Genomic DNA, 19,238 nt, shown 5'->3' with positions numbered 1-19,238 from the left:
CCTCCATAAAGCAGGACAGTCACTGAACCCCCATCACAGGGCCCCCATACAGTCACAGGACCTCCTTATAGCATGGCAGTAATAGAACCCACATAACGGTGATAGTTGGACCCACCCACTGTACATTGACATTTATAGGGCACCCATAACAGTGGCGGAAGCATGGTTATATATGACTGTGCTCTGTGCTGTCTGACAGATTCTTCATGGACAAATAAGGGATCCTTCCGACTGACGGTTGACATAGAACCTGGCTCCGGTGTGAGTCTATATGGCTGATAATTGGCTGAAGCACAATGACTTCCCATCAAATCTCCTCCTGTGTTTTACAAGACAGACTTGGTCCTTTCACGAACAAAAATCTTGGAGTTCCCTATAGAAACTTATGTTTTCTAACCTGTGCTTCTTCTCCACATTAGTTTTCATAGCTCCGTTCCTCTGTCTGCCCAGTAATCGTACAGTCTGCGATTGTCTTTTTCCATGGACTCTAAGAGTTAAGAAATGTAATTACCTACGAGGAATCGGAGCTTGTGTTGTAGAACAGATGGTGGTGACTGATAGAATTTGGTGACCCGGAGACCTACAGCTTGACCACAGACATGAAGAGGAGACCGTGCCAGTTTTTCTGGGGCCCCCCTCCCCATCCTGGAGTCCTGCCCTGCTCACTGTATGAATAAGATGTCCCTGGACACGTTCTTTGTAAAGTCATCCGAGTTTCTGGGGCAGCAGCAGATTTAATCAGCCAGTTGGATGGACATGTGTTCAGCTACGGCACAGAACATTTCATGTATGTAAAGCGATGAAATGTGAACACGATGTGACGGAGAACCTTTCATCTGAGCAAAGTGAATGAAAACCCTCTTGTAAGGGAATAAAAGCACACAAAGGGGCTCAGCCTATTCCTTTTACTTCAGGATGGCAAGAACCTGAGCAAGACTCTCCAGAAGAACTGCAAACAAGGGGTTTAGGAATGGGACGGAAATCTTGGAAAGCTTCAGAAGGCCCTTGTGAAAAACCCAGAGACACAATGGGGGGAGCGCTATTAAGTCCACTCTCTGCTATGTATGCCAATGTCCATAGTTTTCGGCAGTGGTGAGGAACCACTGTTGCAAAGTGGTGGGGCCAGCCATGATGGGAATCGTAGTTTTGCAACAACGGGATGACCACAGGTTTCCCACCACTGGTTTACAGCTATACCATGGCTTATGTATTGGTTTTTAAAGAGAAGCTCTACCCAAAAGGTAAAAACCGGTGGAGTCTCTGGGGTAGGCCAGCAACCTATTAATCAAGGGTTTACCCATTCCTAGCCCCTAATGTTTGGAAACGCTCTGAAAAGTTGGTGGAAGCTATAAAAGAGTATGGGTCCTATAAGATGTAAGGATTTTTTATCGATTGACGATAAACGATTGCAAACAAGATTGTTTATCATCAACCTGAAATTGTTTACCATATTACACAGAACGATAGTCGTTAGAATGATTGTTACTATGATCGTTTACTCCATCTGATCCTAGCAAAATAAGGAATGATTTGTAATTACACTAAACAATTAGTCAACAAATGTGGAATTACGGCAAACGAATAACGTTGATTTTAGGGTCAGATCTAAATCAGCGATCAACAACACACAAACGATTTTTCGACCGTTGCCTGCAATTACACAGGATGATTATCATTTAAATGCGAACAATATAACGATTTTCTGCACGATAATCGTCCTGTGTAATAGGGGCCTATGGCTGGTGTATGGATATGTGACTGATGGGCGGTAGCATGGGGGGGGGGGTGATGTCCATAATGCACAACTTTTATACCTGAATTGTTTTGTTCTTTTGTCTTTTCAGGATTTGTTACAGAACTCCCCCAACTCCTTGACCGGTTTATCCAACAACCCCCAAGGAATCGTAGTGCCGTCCTCCGCCCTCCAGCAAAGCAGCCTCTCCATGACAACCGTCAACTCCTCGCAGGTTGTATCAGGTGGGAAAATGTCAAACTGAAATGTCTCCTTGTGCTATAGGGAAGTGGTAGAAGGGGCCACACATGGAAAGTCATCATGGCTAGAAGCTGTAGATGCCAGGGGAGGCAGTCATTACAGGGCCCCCACCCACCTCTCTTGGCCCGTCTGTCTTAGTAAGTGCTTATGCTTTCCGTAAGGTAGCAACTTACCTCTGTCGTTCCTTCTGGAAATCTATGAATAAACTGACAACTAGGTGTTACCATTTCCTTTGTGAGAGTGGGGTATCATAATTTCAGAGCTTATTAAACTGCTTGGAAGCCCCGCCCACGGACTCTGCACTCTGTTATTATTTCCTTAACCAAGCCAATAACCAGGCATGTAGCTCCGAACTCTTAGACCGAGGTGATGTCACGACCCGACTCCCAGAGCTGTGCGGGCTGTGGCTGCTCCTCTCCAGCAGCCACAGCCCACACAGCTCTGGGAGTCGGGGCGTGACATCACCATTTTATTCAGGAAGTGACATCACCATGTTATCCAGGAAGTGACATCACCATGTTATCCAGGAAGTGAAGCCTTGATGCAGTAGTAACTGCACGGAAAAAAGCACTTTATAAGCATTTCCTGTGATAAGTGTATATTGGTGATTTATATAACTTTTGGGGGGCATTACAACACTTTAATAAAAATTCTCCTTTAAGTCTCTCACGGCACCCTGTCTGAGTGAATGAACTCTTTTAGCTATTAGAGGTTGCTATGTCTACTTTCTGGTTTTGCCTATGGTACATACCCAGGTCTGTTTATTCACATAGAACCAGGTAACCCAGGTATATAGGGCCTGTATACAGAGTGGGGGCCTGACAACCAGCAGAGCGGTGATATATATGTTAGTGTCGGCCTCACTTCTTGTATTTTCTATGACGCCATATGATGAGTGTAAAGTTTTCCACCTGACATGTTAGGGGTGCACGGCGTGTCTGCCTCATGCAGCGCTCTGCCCGCTCCTCGCATTGTCTGCGGTGACATTGTAGTCTGTGGAATCATTGTTTTGCCTCTCGCATTGTGTGTGATGTCTGCTCCATGTAATGTGTGTGTGTTTTTTTTTATTTTCTTTATTGCGATGCGCTCTCAGAGGAGAGGAGGGCGCCTGTGTATAATACTACAAATCTCTCATGATGTGGATGTATTATTCATGAGGGAGAGATCCGGATCCATCTGCGAAATAGTTTAACCCCTCTGAGCCCACGCTTTGTTTACATAATGGCAGAAGCCATTACATCTTCTGTGCTACCAAATTGGAGAAGTGTGAACCAGCTGTGTTTTTTATATGTCTATATGTATTCGCCATATTAAAATGACTGCTCTCCTCATTTTTACTTTCTGCAGAAGGAAATTACTACTTGATTATGAGTCATGTTTAGTAAATGCGGCATGGTAAAACCGATAACATGACATATCCCTGGGGTGGGTCACACTATACTGTGCGGCTATGGCCTGTCTAATTCACCTCTGCTCAGCCCTGATAGCTGATTTATGGATTAAGTTTGACTGCTCAAATTACTTTCACTTAGTTCTCCACCGAAATTAGTTTTTTTCTCAAGAATGTGATTAATGTGACATAAATCTGTCCTATCAAACCTCTTGCCTTCTTTTCAGAAATAAGTCTGCTTAAAGTGGTATTTCCACCTTTACTCTAGTGTATTGACATGTACATACAATACATTATACCCCAGAGCTGCACTCACTATTCTGCTGGTGGGGTCACTGTGTACATACATTACTTATCCAGTACTAATCCTGAGTTACATCCTGTATTATACTCCAGAGCTGCACTCACTATTCTGCTGGTGGGGACACTGTGTACATACAATACATTATACTCCAGAGCTGCACTCACTATTCTACTGGTGGGGTCACTGTGTACATACATTACATTACTTATCCTGTACTGATCCTGAGTTACATCCTGTATTATACTCCAGAGCTGCACTCACTATTCTGCTGGTGGGGTCACTGTGTACATACGTTACATTACTGATCCTGAGTCGCATCCTGTATTATACTCCAGAGCTGCACTCACTATTCTACTGGTGGGGTCACTGTGTACATACATTACATTACTTATCCTGTACTGATCCTGAGTTACATCCTGTATTATACTCCAGAGCTGCACTCACTATTCTGCTGGTGGGGTCATTGTGTACATACATTACATTACTGATCCTGAGTCGCATCCTGTATTATACTCTGGAGCTGCATTCTATGTTTTAGTCTAAGCCTAACCTATATCTGTCTATAGATTGTAGTTACATGGTTATATTGATGTATTGGTATGTCTCCATGAACAGAAGCCGTGGTGTGGTACAGGTGTAGCCAAGGTTAACTTGATCACAATAACGGGTTTAACTCAAGTTTCTAATTGACTTACCAAGTTATGGTGGTTTTACACGGAGCGATAATTCGCCCGATCGCACGATTAACGATTTTGAATGAAGGATGCTTTTTTCATAACAATCAGCGTTTACACGGAACGATACATCGTACGGAAAAATCGTTTTGCGGTCGTTTTGCGATCGCTTAAGCCTATCTCATACATAGGTGAAATCGTTGAAAGAATGTTTACATGGAACGATCTGCGAATTTTTTGCGAACGATCAACGACGATTTGAGAAGTTGTTGAAAGATCAAAATGAACGATTTCTCGCCCGTCGCTTGATCGTTCGCTGCATTTACACATACGATTATCGTTCGAATTCGACCGTTATCGTGCAAATTTGAACGATACATTGTTCCGTGTAAAACCACCATTAGGCAAAAGAAATGTGTTTAGAATGTGTTCACACATACAGGATCTGCAGCAGATTTGATTTAAATAACTGAACACAACATCAAATCTGCAGCGGATCCTGTACATGTGAACGCACCCTTATTGGGAGACTTTCATCCTGCACCTTTGTTCATCAGGCCTATACGAAGGAGCAGAGTATGTGATATGATGCCAGGATTGTGGTATAAGCACAATAGTGTGCTGCAGGATTGGGTGTAATAGACTGTAAGAATATGCAATTATTGTTCCTATAGATATGAACCCGCTGTTGATGGTTTCTGTGATTTTCTATGGCGGCCTCACTTAACGCCTGCTCTCCTGTGTTTTGTAGGAGGTGCACTTTACCAACCAGTTGCAATGGTAACATCCCAGGGACAAGTAGTAACCCAAGCTATCCCACAAGGAGCGATCCAGATACAAAACGCACAGGTAATTGTACATGTATGTGAGGGACCTGATCTAACGCATGAAGCCACAGCAGCTCCTTTTCATTACTCAGACGCAGCACCTAAAAAGTAACCTTATATTAGTGCCAAAAAGCAAACACCACATCTTTATAGGGTAAATATGCTTCATTGCTGCAAAGGATCTGCAAATTTAAAGAATCTCTTACCGCTTTGTGTATACAGCACCAGTGCTGAGCTATTTATCTCCATACATACCAGTAATACAGCAACTTCTTATAGTCTGTAATCACAGAGGCCTGGGTCTGCATAGGTGCTGTGTTCACACCATTATAGGATATATTTAATCAATATTATTTCACCCTTCATTTTAGATCATATACTGCTCAGAGCTACAGATCAGTAAGTCTGGAGTAGGGACAGGGCTAGAAAAAAAAGCATGGATAATTTAAAGGTGTGTTTCTAAGATTATATCTGATCAGCCATCCACAGGATAACAATGTGATGTGTGGGACTCCCCACCCCCACCCCCATGGTCACACAGGGCACAAGGGGTCTTGTTGTTGTGAATGGAGTGGTAATAGAGCCTTTAAGCTGCTGCCTTATTCACATGCTACGGGACTGCTGAAGGCCACCAAGTACAGTGCTTAACTACGTCCATCAGTCCCATAGCGAGCGAATAGAACAACGGAGCACATGTTTATTGCTTCACTTGATTCTCATGTTAGGTGGGTTTCCCAGTAAGGGTATGTTCACACTGAGTAAAAGCAGTGGAGACCTCCGCCGTGGAATCCCGTCTGCCTCAGTGTCTCTATGGGATGGCTCACTCACCTCTGCTCCCGCCATGTCAATTCTTTGAGTGGAGAGCGACGGAATTGGAGGCGCGTGAGCCATCCCATAGAGACACTGTGTGACACTAAGGCAGGCGAGATTCCACAGTGTGAACAGGTCCTAAGTTGGATACTTATCAATAACTTAATAGAAAGATGATAAATTTATCATGTAACCCCTTTAAGCTGATGGTAAAAATTAGATTGTCAGTGAATCCCACCAGGGCCGGACTGGGACTTAAAATCAGCCCTGGCAATAAAACCCCAGCAGCCCACATACCATATCATGGATAGCCGTGTAAAATATGCGATGTAGCAAATTCTGCTTCATTTAGCCGTTAAAGGGAACCTGTGGGGTCTATACCAGGTACACAGCTGTAGATCCCAGCGTACAGATCAGGGACTGGATCTTTAGTCCAGTGTAAACCTCTATAATCATTCTTTTCATTACCAGCTGAAGTGTCACAGAGGTGGAGCCACAGCAGCACCTTCTGCCCCGCCCCTGCCTGCTCTGACTGATGGACGTATAGGGTGCTGCTGCGGCTGCTGTTGTGAAACTTTAGTTAGTAATGAAAAGGACAATTATAAAAGTTTACACTGGACTAAAGTTCAGTGATATCTCCCTCACATCTGTCTGCTGAGATCTACAGCCCTAGACCTGGTACGGACCTCACAGATTCCCTTTAAAGGAGAAAAACATGGCCACTTTCTTCCAGAAACAGTGCCACACTCTTCCTCAGTTTGTGTAAGGTATTGCAGCTCAGTTCCATTGAAGTGAATGGAGCCAAGTTGTAATACCACACACAGTCTGAGGACAGGGTGGTGCTATTTTTAGACAAAAGTTACTATATTTTTTAAATCCCTTTTATCCTGACTATGTCTGCACTCCATATAATGGCGGTATAAGTAGTAAGGTTTTAATTATTAAAATGTGTCTGGTTGCGATCTCATGTGTAATCAAAGCTACATAATGAGCTGCTAGATAGCCATTTCCTACTGGATATCTATCTTCTATCTATCTATCTATCTATCTATCTATCTATCTCCTATCTATCTATCTCCTATCTATCTATCTATCTATCTATCTATCTATCTATCTATCTATCTCCTATCTATCTCCTATTTATTATCTATCTATCTATCTCCTATCTATCTATCTATCTATCTATCTATCTATCTATCTATCTATCTATCTCCTATCTATCTCCTATTTATTATCTATCTATCTATCTCCTATCTATTATCTATCTATCTATCTATCTATCTATCTCCTATCTATCGATCTATCCATCTATTATCTATCTATCTATCTATCTATCTATCTCCTATCTATCTATCTATCTATCTATCTATCTATCTCCTATCTATCTATCTATCTCCTATCTATCTATCTATCTATCTATCTATCTATCTATCTATCTATCTCCTATCTATCTATCTATCTATCTATCTATCTATCTATCTCCTATCTATCTATTATCTATCTATCTCCTATCTATCTATCTCCTATCTATCTATCTATCTATCTATCTCCTATCTATCTATCTATCTATCTATCTATCTATCTCCTATCTATTATCTATCTCCTATCTATCTATCTATCTATCTATCTATCTATCTATCTATCTATCTATCTATCTATCTATCTCCTATCTATTATCTATCTCCTATCTATCTATCTATCTATCTATCTATCTATCTATCTATCTATCTATCTCCTATCTATCTATCTCCTATCTATCTATCTATCTATCTATCTATCTATCTATCTATCTATCTATCTATCTATCTCCTATCTATCTATCTATCTATCTATCTCCTATCTATCTCCTATCTATCTATCTCCTATCTATCTATCTATCTATCTATCTATCTATCTATCTCTCTATCTCCTATCTATCTATCTATCTATCTATCTATCTATCTATCTATCTATCTATCTATCTCCTATCTATTATCTATCTCCTATCTATCTATCTATCTATCTCCTATCTATCTATCTCCTATCTATCTATCTCCTATCTATTATCTATCTCCTATCTATCTATCTATCTATCTATATCTATCTCCTATCTATTATCTATCTATCTATCTCCTATCTATCTATCTATCTATCTATCTATCTATCTATCTATTATCTATATATCTCCTATCTATTATCTATCTATCTCCTATCTATCTATCTCCTATCTATCTCCTATCTATTATCTATCTATCTCCTATCTATCTATCTCCTATCTATTATCTATCTCCTATCTATCTATCTATCTATCTATCTATCTATCTATCTATCTATCTATCTATCTATCTATATCTATCTCCTATCTATTATCTATCTATCTATCTATCTATCTATCTATCTATCTATCTCCTATCTATCTATCTATCTATCTATCTATCTATCTATCTATCTATCTCCTATCTATTATCTATCTATCTATCTATCTATCTATCTATCTATCTATCTATCTCCTATCTATTATCTATCTATCTATCTATCTATCTATCTATCTATCTATCTATCTATCTATCTCCTATCTATTATCTATCTATCTCCTATCTATCTATCTATCTATCTATCTATCTATCTATTATCTATCTATCTCCTATCTATCTATCTATCTATCTATCTATCTATCTATCTATCTATCTATCTATCTATCTATCTATCTCCTATGTATCTATCTCCTATCTATCTATTATCTATCTATCTATCTATCTATCTATCTATCTATCTATCTATCTATCTATCTATCTATCTCTACACTATCAGTAGGGCCCCAGGACAAGTTTTAGGATACATATTGGAAACATAGGTAAGAATTTTCTGTGCATGATACTGTCATAGTTAATAACACCTGTAAGCAAATATTATCCCCATACTGTACACGTTACTACCATACTGTTACTATGCAAACCCACCAATTTTGCCAATACTACCAGTATATAAGTAACAAATAATATCACCACACCATGAGCACTGCCATTACCACCACATAATGACTAATACCGCTACACTGTGACTGAATACAATCCACTATATACAACACTAATATTACCAATAATACCAGAATACACAGGACCAGTAATACCATCACACCATGCCCACTGCCCTCACCATACAGTGACTGGATAATACCACTATACCATCACACCATACCCACTACTCCCACCATAGTGTGACTGGACAATACCACTATACTGTCATCAAATAATAGCCACTATATAAAGACCAATATTCTACCACAGCAGTGACCATAGAACACAGGTGTCACACTCCGGCCCTCCAGCTGTTAGAACACTACAAATCCCAGCATGCCTGGACAGCTAAAGCATGTTGGGAATTGTAGTTTTGCAACACCTGGAGGGCTTGAGTTTGACACCCCGATATAGAGGTAGATCCCAGCTGTATAAAGGTTCTGCAGACTTTGTAAGTGATAGTAGTGCAGTTACATCCTGTCACTCACAGTAGACGTCTTCTCTGCATGACGAGACGTACACTTTTCCTTTTCTTCTCCATCTGGCTCCGGCCATCATGAAGGCTTCTCTGGCTATGACTCCTCTCCACGGGATCTGCCAGACAGAAATTTTAGGCTTCTTGCTCCAGCAACATCCTCATCTATACATCTTCCCATATAGAATAGCCCCCCTGCATCCCCCCATATAGAATAGCCCCCCTGTAGAGCCCCAGACAGCCATCCTCCCTCCTGCATCCCCCCTATACAGAATAGCCCCCCCTGCATCCCCCCATATATAATAGCCCCCCTGCATCCCCCCATATATAATAGCCCCCCTGCATCCCCCCATATATAATAGCCCCCCTGCATCCCCCATATATAATAGCCCCCCTGCATCCCCCCATATAGAATACCCCCCCCTGCATCCCCCTATATATAATAGCCCCCCTGCATCCCCCCATATAGAATACCCCCCCGCACCCCCATATAGAATAGCCCCCCTGCACCCCCCATATATAATAGCCCCCCTGCACCCCCCATATATAATAGCCCCCTGCATCCCCCATATAGAATAGCCCCCCTGTGCATCCCCCATATAGAATAGCCCCCCTGTGCATTCCCCATATAGAATAGCCCCCCTGCACCCCCCATATAGAATAGCCCCCCTGCATCCCCCATATAGAATAGCCCCCCTGCATCCCCCATATAAAATAGCCCCCCTGCATCCCCCATATAGAATAGCCCCCTTGCATCCCCCATATAGAATAGTCCCCCTGCATCCCCCATATAGAATAGCCCCCCCCCCTGCATCCCCCCATATAGAATAGCCCCCTGCATCCCCCCATATAGAATAGCCTCCCCTGCATCCCCCATATAGAATAGCCTCCCCTGCATCCCCCTCCCATATAGAATAGCCCCCTGCATCCCCCATATAGAATAGCCTCCCCCGCATCCCCCCATATAGAATAGCCCCCCTGTAGAGACCCTCCCATATGGCCACATGTGAAGGGGTTAAAAAAAAAAAAAAAAAAAAGAACATTCTCACCTGTCACCTCGCTCCCAGCAGCTTCTTGCTCCTGGTCCCGGATCTTCAGTCTGCAGCTTCTTCTCTATGCTGCAGCGCGGCGGCGGCGTCTCTCCTCACAGGCCCTCAGCGACGCGTCAGGGAAGTGACGTCACCGCTGGGGGCCTGGCAGAGGTGCCTGCAGACGTGCCTGCGTGCGGCACATCTGCGACCCCGGGCCGGCCCTGACAACTTTCAGCCGCGAAAACCGGCCCGGGGGGGCACATGCCACAAGAGTGACGGGCATTTGCCCGCTTTGCCAGATTACCAATCCGGGCCTGAATCCCACTGATTTCCACAGGACCAAGCACTAGGCCCATTGGACATTAATGCTTACTGTAGAGAAAAACATGTTTAAGCATATTGGGTGGTAACATGCACATCTATTCTTCAAACAAGCAATATGCAAAGTAAATGGGCAGCGGGTTCAGCCAATAGTATAAGGCATAGGCAGGGGTGTAACTACCACCATATCTGCCATAGCGGCTGCTATGGGGCACGCTGCATCAGGGGCCCCACTCCTGCTGTACACTGGGCCCCCTGAGCCATCATCATTTGCAGCACCAGGTGGCCGAGCGGGCCTCCTGGGTGCTGCGAATGTCCCTTTAACTGCAAGTGCTCCTGACAAGTGCTTGCAGTTAAATGTTAAAATGACTACACGTGACTTCTGATCAGTTAAGGGGGGCCCTATAGCAAAAGTTTGCAACAGGGCCCAACCATTTCTAGTTATGCCCCTGGGCACAAGTGTCAAATTCGCCTCCCTCCAGCTGTTGTAAAACTACAATTCCCTTTATACCTTAACAGCCAAAGCTTTGGCCGCCCAGGCATGATAGGATACGTAGCTTTGCAAAAGCTGAGGGCCCCAAGGATTGATACTCAACCCTTCTAATTTCTGAGGGTTTAACCAGCACCAGAACAGTCTGGCAGCGGCTCAGCCCTCCCCTCCTGATAGACGACACATGGACGCTAGACCTTACTTAAAGTGATACTGTCACCACCTTTACTCTTTTTATTTCATCGGTTAACAGTGTCAACTGGGCGGGACTTCACAGCAGTTGGGAGTTGAGAGGGCCCAACTGTCATGAAGCCCCGCCTAGATGACACTTTTCACCAATTTGAAGCGATTTTAGTGCAGAAAGAAGACACAGACAAGTTTTTATGCAAGTATATATGATATGTGTAGCATCTAAACTTGTGGATGGTGCGGAGAACCACACATAAGGGGGTGACAATATCACTTTAATTTTCATGTGCATGGTGAGGACGGGAGACATAACAGTCGTTCAACAGTTGTTGAAGGTGCATTGTGGCTGAGAGGGTCTAGGCCATGGGTCTCCAAACTGTGACCCTCCAGCTGTTGCGAAACTACAACTCCAATCATGTCTGGACAGCTAAAGCTTTGGATTTGGCTGTCCAGGCATGATGGGAAATGTAGTTTTGCAACAGCTGGAGGGCCGCAGTTTGGAGACCCATGGTCTAGGCAGTCCTGGAGGGAAATGGGAGCCATCTATGTGTATGGTTTCCAGGTGCTAGATCTTATTTTCCTCACTTTACAGTAACCACACCTGTCACAAGAATCGTCAAACAATGCGCAGTGATGTTAGGAACATCCAAGCTCCACCGAGACCTCAAGTAAAATGCGAGTTGCTTGTCCTGTCTCAGGGGCTGTCCCCAGGCAGTCGGTAAAGAGCCAGAAGCTTATTTGCAGCTGCTCTTTGGAGGAGGAAGGTACTTTCAGAATTGGTGGCCTGTGTTTCACCTCTGCAAGAAATTGAATGATGGATGAAGAGCTATAAAACTGTCAGGGATGCCGGCTTTGTTTATGTCCATAACTGTGCTTGATGGGCTGGTGAAATCCATTCATAAATGAAACTGCTGGACTACAAAGTGGGACTCGGGAGACAAAACTTTTCCTAGGAATAAATCACACTTTCATCAAAAAGTTTTCATTGTTCTCTAGGGGGGGATCCAGGGAAGAGGTGAATGTGTACATCCAGAGAGGAACAAGGGGTATAAGACGGATATGACATCTTGTTACCTACACACTGACTACTGTGCATGGAGATCACTTTACAGCCGCCATCCCCAACCAGTGGCTCTTCAGCTGTTGCAAAGCTACAACCCCCATCATGCCATGACAGCCTTCGGCTGTCATGGCATGATGGGGGTTGTAGCTTTGCAACAGCTGGAGAGACACTGGTTGGGGAGAACTGTTGTACAAGATACAAGTACGGATGTCTAGATAGATGCAATGAATGAATATGTTACCCACACAGTTATCATGTCCATTTTTTTTTAATTATTTTATTTTGGCTTGGTTTGTAACAATGGTAGACTTTCAGGTGTTATCCTACATAAGGAACATGCCGGCATCCTCCACCATATGAAATGTCAGAGCAGCACCAGTGATGACGGACTCTGATGATGTCGCCACCCCTACCAGGATTAGGCAGAATGGCGACATACATACCATGATCTCCTAGGGTGCTCGTACACAGTCAATGGAAGTTGACCAAACTTCAGGATTACACAGCTGTTGTAGGTATATAGGGGTGTCCAGCCATTTCCTGACAACAGAAGGAGTAAAGAAGGATTAGGCTTGTTGGTTTTTCATTGTTACCAAGATAAGTAGCTGTCAGAAGAGATGTTTCCCCAAGACAACGAAGACGCATACACAGGATGACAAGTAGGATAGAATAGCAGAACCAGTGTTTCCCAGACAGCTCTTGTATGTGTTAGGGCAGCATAGCCCTCCCCCATAAGAAAGAAACTTGCCTCTTCAGTTCCACCTACAGGTAGATAACCCATTAAGGGTACGTTCACACTTACCGGATCCGCAGCAGATTTCTTTAAATAACTGAACACAGCATTCAATCTGCACCATCAAATCTGCTGCAGATCTCCTGCGGATCCTTTAGGTGTGAACGCACCCTAAAGGGGTTATCCAACAATACAAAAAACATGGCCACTTTCTTTCAAAGACAACACGACTCTTGTCTGCAGTTCAGGTGCGTTTTGCAATTAAGCTCCATTCACTTCAATGGAACTGAACAGCAAAACCCCGCCTAAGCTGGAGACAAGAGTGGGGCTGTCTCTGGAAGAAAGTTGCCATGTTCTTGTAGCACTGGATAACCCCTTTAATGTTCAATTATATAATGAGCCTTAAAAGAGGTTTTTCACTGAAACATACATTTTGATATGTTGCTGCCCATGGCGAGACTAACAATTCCTTCCATACTTCTTGTTATGTCTTCAGTCTCCTTCTCCCAGTTTAAGGCTATGTTCACACTGCGTATGAATCCGTCCGTAGTGCGAACCGCGAATATATGCACGTAGTTTTGAGGTTGATGCATTCGCTTGAAAGTATACGATATACGGCCGCACAGTGCACACTACGTATGAGCTTACGGCCGGATCGTGAAAAATGAACAAGACCATTGTTTGAGGACGGAAATGTTGAAACTCACGGCCGTGGTTTATTTCAGCCAAATTGAACTTGATTTTTCGATCCAAAAGGTTCTTGGTGGTTTACGGGGCTGGGTGAAGATTTCCAAGTAAATGACCTGCCTCGGTTCGTACGCATCCGGCCACATGTCTATTTTTCGCACACCCGTAGTTTCAGCCGCACATGTACGGCGGCGTACGATCTACGGACGGATTCATACGCAGTGTGAACATAGCCTCAAGCTGCTGCTTTCTGCTGAAGACACAAAAATATATGTGTGAGCTTTTCTCTTCGTCTCCCTCTCCTCCCCCCCTCCCTTCTGAGGCGACTGATCTAAACAAGTCCCTGACTGGCTGTATCTGCAACATTGTAGCTTCTTTCTAATGCCAGGAGGGTTAATCACAGTAAGTTCATTAGCAACTTTACCTCAGATTAACCCTCCCAGCATTACAAAAAAAGCTACAATGTTGCAGGTAAAGCCAGTCAGGGACTTGTTTACATCAGCCGTCTCGGGAGGAGGGGGAAACTGAGAGAAAAGCTCACCCAGAATTTTGTGTCTTTAGCAGAAAGCAGCAGCTCAGAACTGGGGTAAGAAGACTGAATACATAATAACAACCATAGACATTAGATATGTGTCAGCCAAGCTCGCTGATTTCAGCATGACTAGATCACCATGTAACCTGTATGATTGCAGATGTCAAAGGAGAGAAAGATCAGGCACATCAGATTTCATTTGTCTTACCCTTTTGTTCAAAACGCCTGTACACTCAGTTTGGCGTCTGAGTATGTGGCGATTGGATGAGAGAGCTACCAGCCAAGTGATCCTTTGGCCAACATCTATCTGACATGTATAGCCAGTTTAGAATACACCCATCAGTCAGGATCTTCTTTCTTCAACAAGATATGTACTGTCAGAACCACCATGGAAGCTGAATGATGCTTCCCTAGGTGAGGTCAGGGGGACACCTAGATCATCCTCTGACGGGCGTGTTCATATGCAGAGTTATCGCGCTGCGTCACTAATGTTGGCGATGCATATTTTAATTTTCACCTTGCGGATTCTGTTTGCTAAGCTGCAGAAAATTAACTTCACTTCAAAGAAATTTAATTTGTATCCAATTACAAAGACCTGACGCTTAGTAAGATGCCCCAAAGCTGACACCAGCAATGATTTCACTGCAGAGCTGAACATGTCAGGAATCAGGGAACGTCTGCAACAAATTAGGCTTCTCTGTGATGGAATCTGTGTGATCCGGAGAGAACGAGGCCTTACAAAGCCGTACAGGGCTCTGATATGCTCCATCTTGTCTGCAAGGTCTCCGGAAGTCACTGACAGCAGCGCCGCCTGGAAGAGGCTATGGACAGTGTCTAAGTGCCGAGCAATGAAACTATAGGCTGTGTCATCCAGACGTTCATAAACTGTCTGACTGCACTCAGCAGGGTGTAAAGTACATCACCATGAAGAGATATAATGCCTTCCCATCTGACCATATAATCACTGGCGGTATAGTGAGGCTTAGGGCCCTATTCCATTGAACGATTATCGTTTGCATAATCGTTAACGATTAACGATCTCAAACGACCGCTATTGCGAAAGACCTGAAAACGTTCACTCATTTCCATGGAACGATAATCGTTACTTATGATAGTAATTGCGATCGTTTTTCTTCGCTATTTATTCGCTATTGCGTTCGTATCTATTGCGAACGACCGAACGATGTCTTATTCAATACTTATACGTTTTGCGAACGAGCAATGATACAAATAGGTCCCGGTCTTATAAAGCGATCAACGATTTCTCGTTCGGTCGTTAATCGTTAACTGCATTTCAACCGAACGATTATCGTTTAGATTTGAACGATTTAACGATAATCTAAACGATCGGTAGAATAGGGCCCTTACTGTACAACACTGTCTGCTTCACTAGTGTGAACTGAACTAAGAACAGTCATGTTTTAAGGCTCTTAAAGGGGACAGGCATTGACATGCAGGGCTGCTACCCCCAATAGCTCTCTTCCCAGTGGGGCATTGTATGACCTATAACTCCACATGCCACTTCCCGGCCCTCCTCAAGGAGACACATAGCCCCCTCAGTATAACTAGGAATGATATTTAGTTATTTCGGCTGCTTAATTTGTACCTTTTTTATTCATAGGAGTCAAATTTTTGCTTTTCTGGTATGGAGTTTTCCTTCGACAAATCATTAAAGGGGAACTATCAGAAAGTTAGACGAATTTAACTTGCTGATAGCCCCGTATTTTTCGCGGGGCACTGAGGATGAAAGTATGTCCCTTACTTTCATCCTCGGCCCGGTTCCATTGCACTGTGTAATCTTGCGTCCGGTTGGGCCATTTTGAGCACTTGGGTTGGAACTGCCACCCCCTCTAATAAGTATCAGTGGAGAAACTGCATGTGAAGACAAATAGACAAATTATTTCTGATTGTATTCACCACTAGGGGGGGGACATACTAAAGATGTGCTCTGTGGGAACTGTGCAAACCTAAAGGCAGAGAGCTCCCCTAGTGGTGACTGCAGACAGAATTTTATCGTATAACTATGAGACTATGGTTGAAACAGACCTGGATTCTCCCCTCTATTATGGTAAAAGCCCCTATACACCCTTAATAACTGTCTGCTGAACAACTGTTTGGCCTACAGTTCTCTCTCTCATCTTCCCCATACAGCACAGGTGTTCTCTATTGTGAGGGGGGGTGAGTAAATGGCAGTCAGATGAAAACAAAAGGGATCAGGCAGTGGAATCCTTTGCACCCAACCCCTAATCTCCACGATTACCATCTGTAGGTGGAAAGTCAGAAGGCCCCCATGCACCGCAAGCAGGTGGTTTGGGTGAATTTAGAGTAAAGTTAATGGCACCTAAGGAGCAGCAGAGGGGAGGCAAACTCATGTACCAATATTAAGCCCAGCAAAGAAGCGGTAGAAGGTTTAAGGCTGGGTTCACACACAGTATATTTCAGGCAGTATTTGGTCCTCATGTCAGGTCCTCATAGCAACCAAAACCAGGAGTGGATTGAAAACACAGAAAGGCTCTGTCCAAATAATGTTGTAATTGAGTGGATGGCCGTCATTTAATGGCAAATATTTGCTGTTATTTTAAAACAACGGCTGTTATATTAAAGTAATGGCCGTTATTTACTGTTATATGGCGGCCATCCACTCAATTTTAACAATTTGTGAACAGATCCTTTCTGTGTTTTTAATCCACTCCTGGTTTTGGTTGCCATGAGGACCAAATACGGCCTGAAATATACTGTGTGTGAACCCAGCCTAAAGCTGGTCATACATATAAGGTAGCTGTCAGCTGCCTGACAGCTTTCTCTCCTAATCCCTCCATAAGCATGCATACTCTGTCAAGCTAAGCATACATGTGATCTGACTGGGGAGCAGGAAGAAAGCTGCTGCCAAACTTTCATCCAACATGCCTGCATCTGCCTCCTCCAACATCTGCATCTAACTTGTCGCTGTCACATACAGGGGCGTAACAAGAAATGGCTGGGCCCCATAGCAAACCCGACCACTAAGCCGTCAAGTATAATCATACCTGCAAGCGCTCGTCAGGAGGTAAAGGGACATTTGCAGAACCCAGGAGACTCGCTCGGCCACCGGGTGCTGGAAATGATAATGCTCAGGAGGCCCAGGGTATTGCAGGCAGGCCCCGTAGCAGTCGCTATGGCTACTACAGTGGTAGTTACACTCCTGATATATATATCCTAGAGAATATCAAAAGTTGCAGGCATGCTGGGAGTTGTAGGTGTGCAACCACAGGAGAGCCACAGGTCGGAGACCCCTGCCCTAGGGTGTTAGGCATGCTAGCCACATGTTGGTGAGTGCCAGTATAGAAGTGTATGACATTATATTGTGTATTGATGGCATCTACAACAATTGTGGGTTGCACTATCCCGTCCACTATCAGTGGGGTCTGAGCAGGGATATACCCTGCACATTGTGCCCCTAATCATCAGAACATATATATATATATATATATATATATATATATCTCCATAGACCGGCCTTCCTCACTTCACGTTCACTGTCGGCAAGGAAACCAGGATGCTATTGTGAGCTGGGGGTGATCGGGAAGTGGTCGCCATGACAACACATGCTGCCTTTTTAAGCCTGACTTCCTGAGAAGAAAGAGCGGCTTAGAAGATAAAGTCGCAGCGACGCTCACAAAGCCATCGGCATACGGGAAGGACAGTCCCACGAGGCGCATGGAAACAATCCCTCAATCCGTATAGTGATAGAGAACATGGGCCTGCCGCATATCTATTATCCACAAGTGTCGGGCACTGTGCACAGTGACACAATGAGGATTACTATGTGTCCATAGTGTATAAAAGGGCTGGTGGCATGGCTGTATTACAATATTGCTGTTTGCTCATATTAATATCCGTGCTGGTCAGATTATTCAGTTTCAACCATCACGGCCAGGTTATAGTTTGTCATGGGCACGAGACCAACATGCCAACAGCGCCATGTCTAAGGTGACTGGGAGACCAGTCACATAGACAGATGGGGGAGGGTTCAGCCGACCATAGAGGACTTATTGTTACCTGGAAAACACCAGAGCCTAGGAGCCTTTTCATGTCTCAATAGCCTGGTAACAGGGTTGGCACAAGCTCCCATGGTGCCAGGGCAGGTATTTCAGAATGCCCTAATCCCTTAGGGTACTATTACACGGAACGATAATCGGGCGAATGGGCCAGATTCAGCCGATTATCGCTCCGTGTAATAAATACAACGATCAGCCAATGACAACAATCATCGGCTGATCGTTGATATAGGTTTGAACCTATAATTGTCGGGCACTGACCATGCATCGCTACGTTTAATAGCGGTGCACGGCCGGCGGCTGATGATATACATTACCTATCCAGGCTGCAGGGCTCCTCTTGTGATCTTCTTTTCCCCGGGTCCCGCACGCTCCAGCTTCAGAGCGGCCTGTCTGAGCTGACAGGCCGCTCAGCCAATCACTGGCCGGGACTGCCGCAGCCAGTGATTGGCTGAGCGGTTTGTCAGCTGAGACAGGCCGCTCTGAAGCTGGAGCTTGCGGGACCCGGGGAGAAGAAGACCGCAAGAGGAGCCCTGCAGCCTGGATAGGTAATGTATAGAGTAAAAGCAAGGTCTGCAAGGACATCGGTAACGATGTCCCTGCAGCCCTTGTTAAATGATAATCGGGCCGTGTAATAGGCCCAGTAAACGAGTGCCGATCTAGCAGATCGGCGCAAGCTTACAGTT

The 19,238-nt window shown here is 44.2% G+C and overlaps 1 protein-coding gene across 13 annotated transcripts in view; it reads left to right on the top strand.

Annotated features, from left to right (window-relative positions):
• The window catches only part of PKNOX2 (PBX/knotted 1 homeobox 2), a 316,712-nt gene that overhangs the window by 283,836 nt on the left and 13,638 nt on the right, over nucleotides 1-19,238 (top strand). For all 13 annotated transcript variants that reach the window (XM_069947893.1, XM_069947896.1, XM_069947897.1 and 10 more), the window contains 2 exons: nucleotides 1,845-1,977; nucleotides 5,113-5,210. In XM_069947893.1, the coding sequence (XP_069803994.1) occupies nucleotides 1,845-1,977; nucleotides 5,113-5,210 (231 nt within the window). The remainder of the gene's footprint in view (nucleotides 1-1,844; nucleotides 1,978-5,112; nucleotides 5,211-19,238) is intronic.

This window comes from Dendropsophus ebraccatus, chromosome 12, assembly GCF_027789765.1.
Source record: "Dendropsophus ebraccatus isolate aDenEbr1 chromosome 12, aDenEbr1.pat, whole genome shotgun sequence".
Lineage (NCBI taxonomy): Eukaryota > Metazoa > Chordata > Amphibia > Anura > Hylidae > Dendropsophus > Dendropsophus ebraccatus.
Note: the sequence above shows the minus strand (reverse complement) of the source record. Positions and strands in the feature narration are given on the sequence as shown.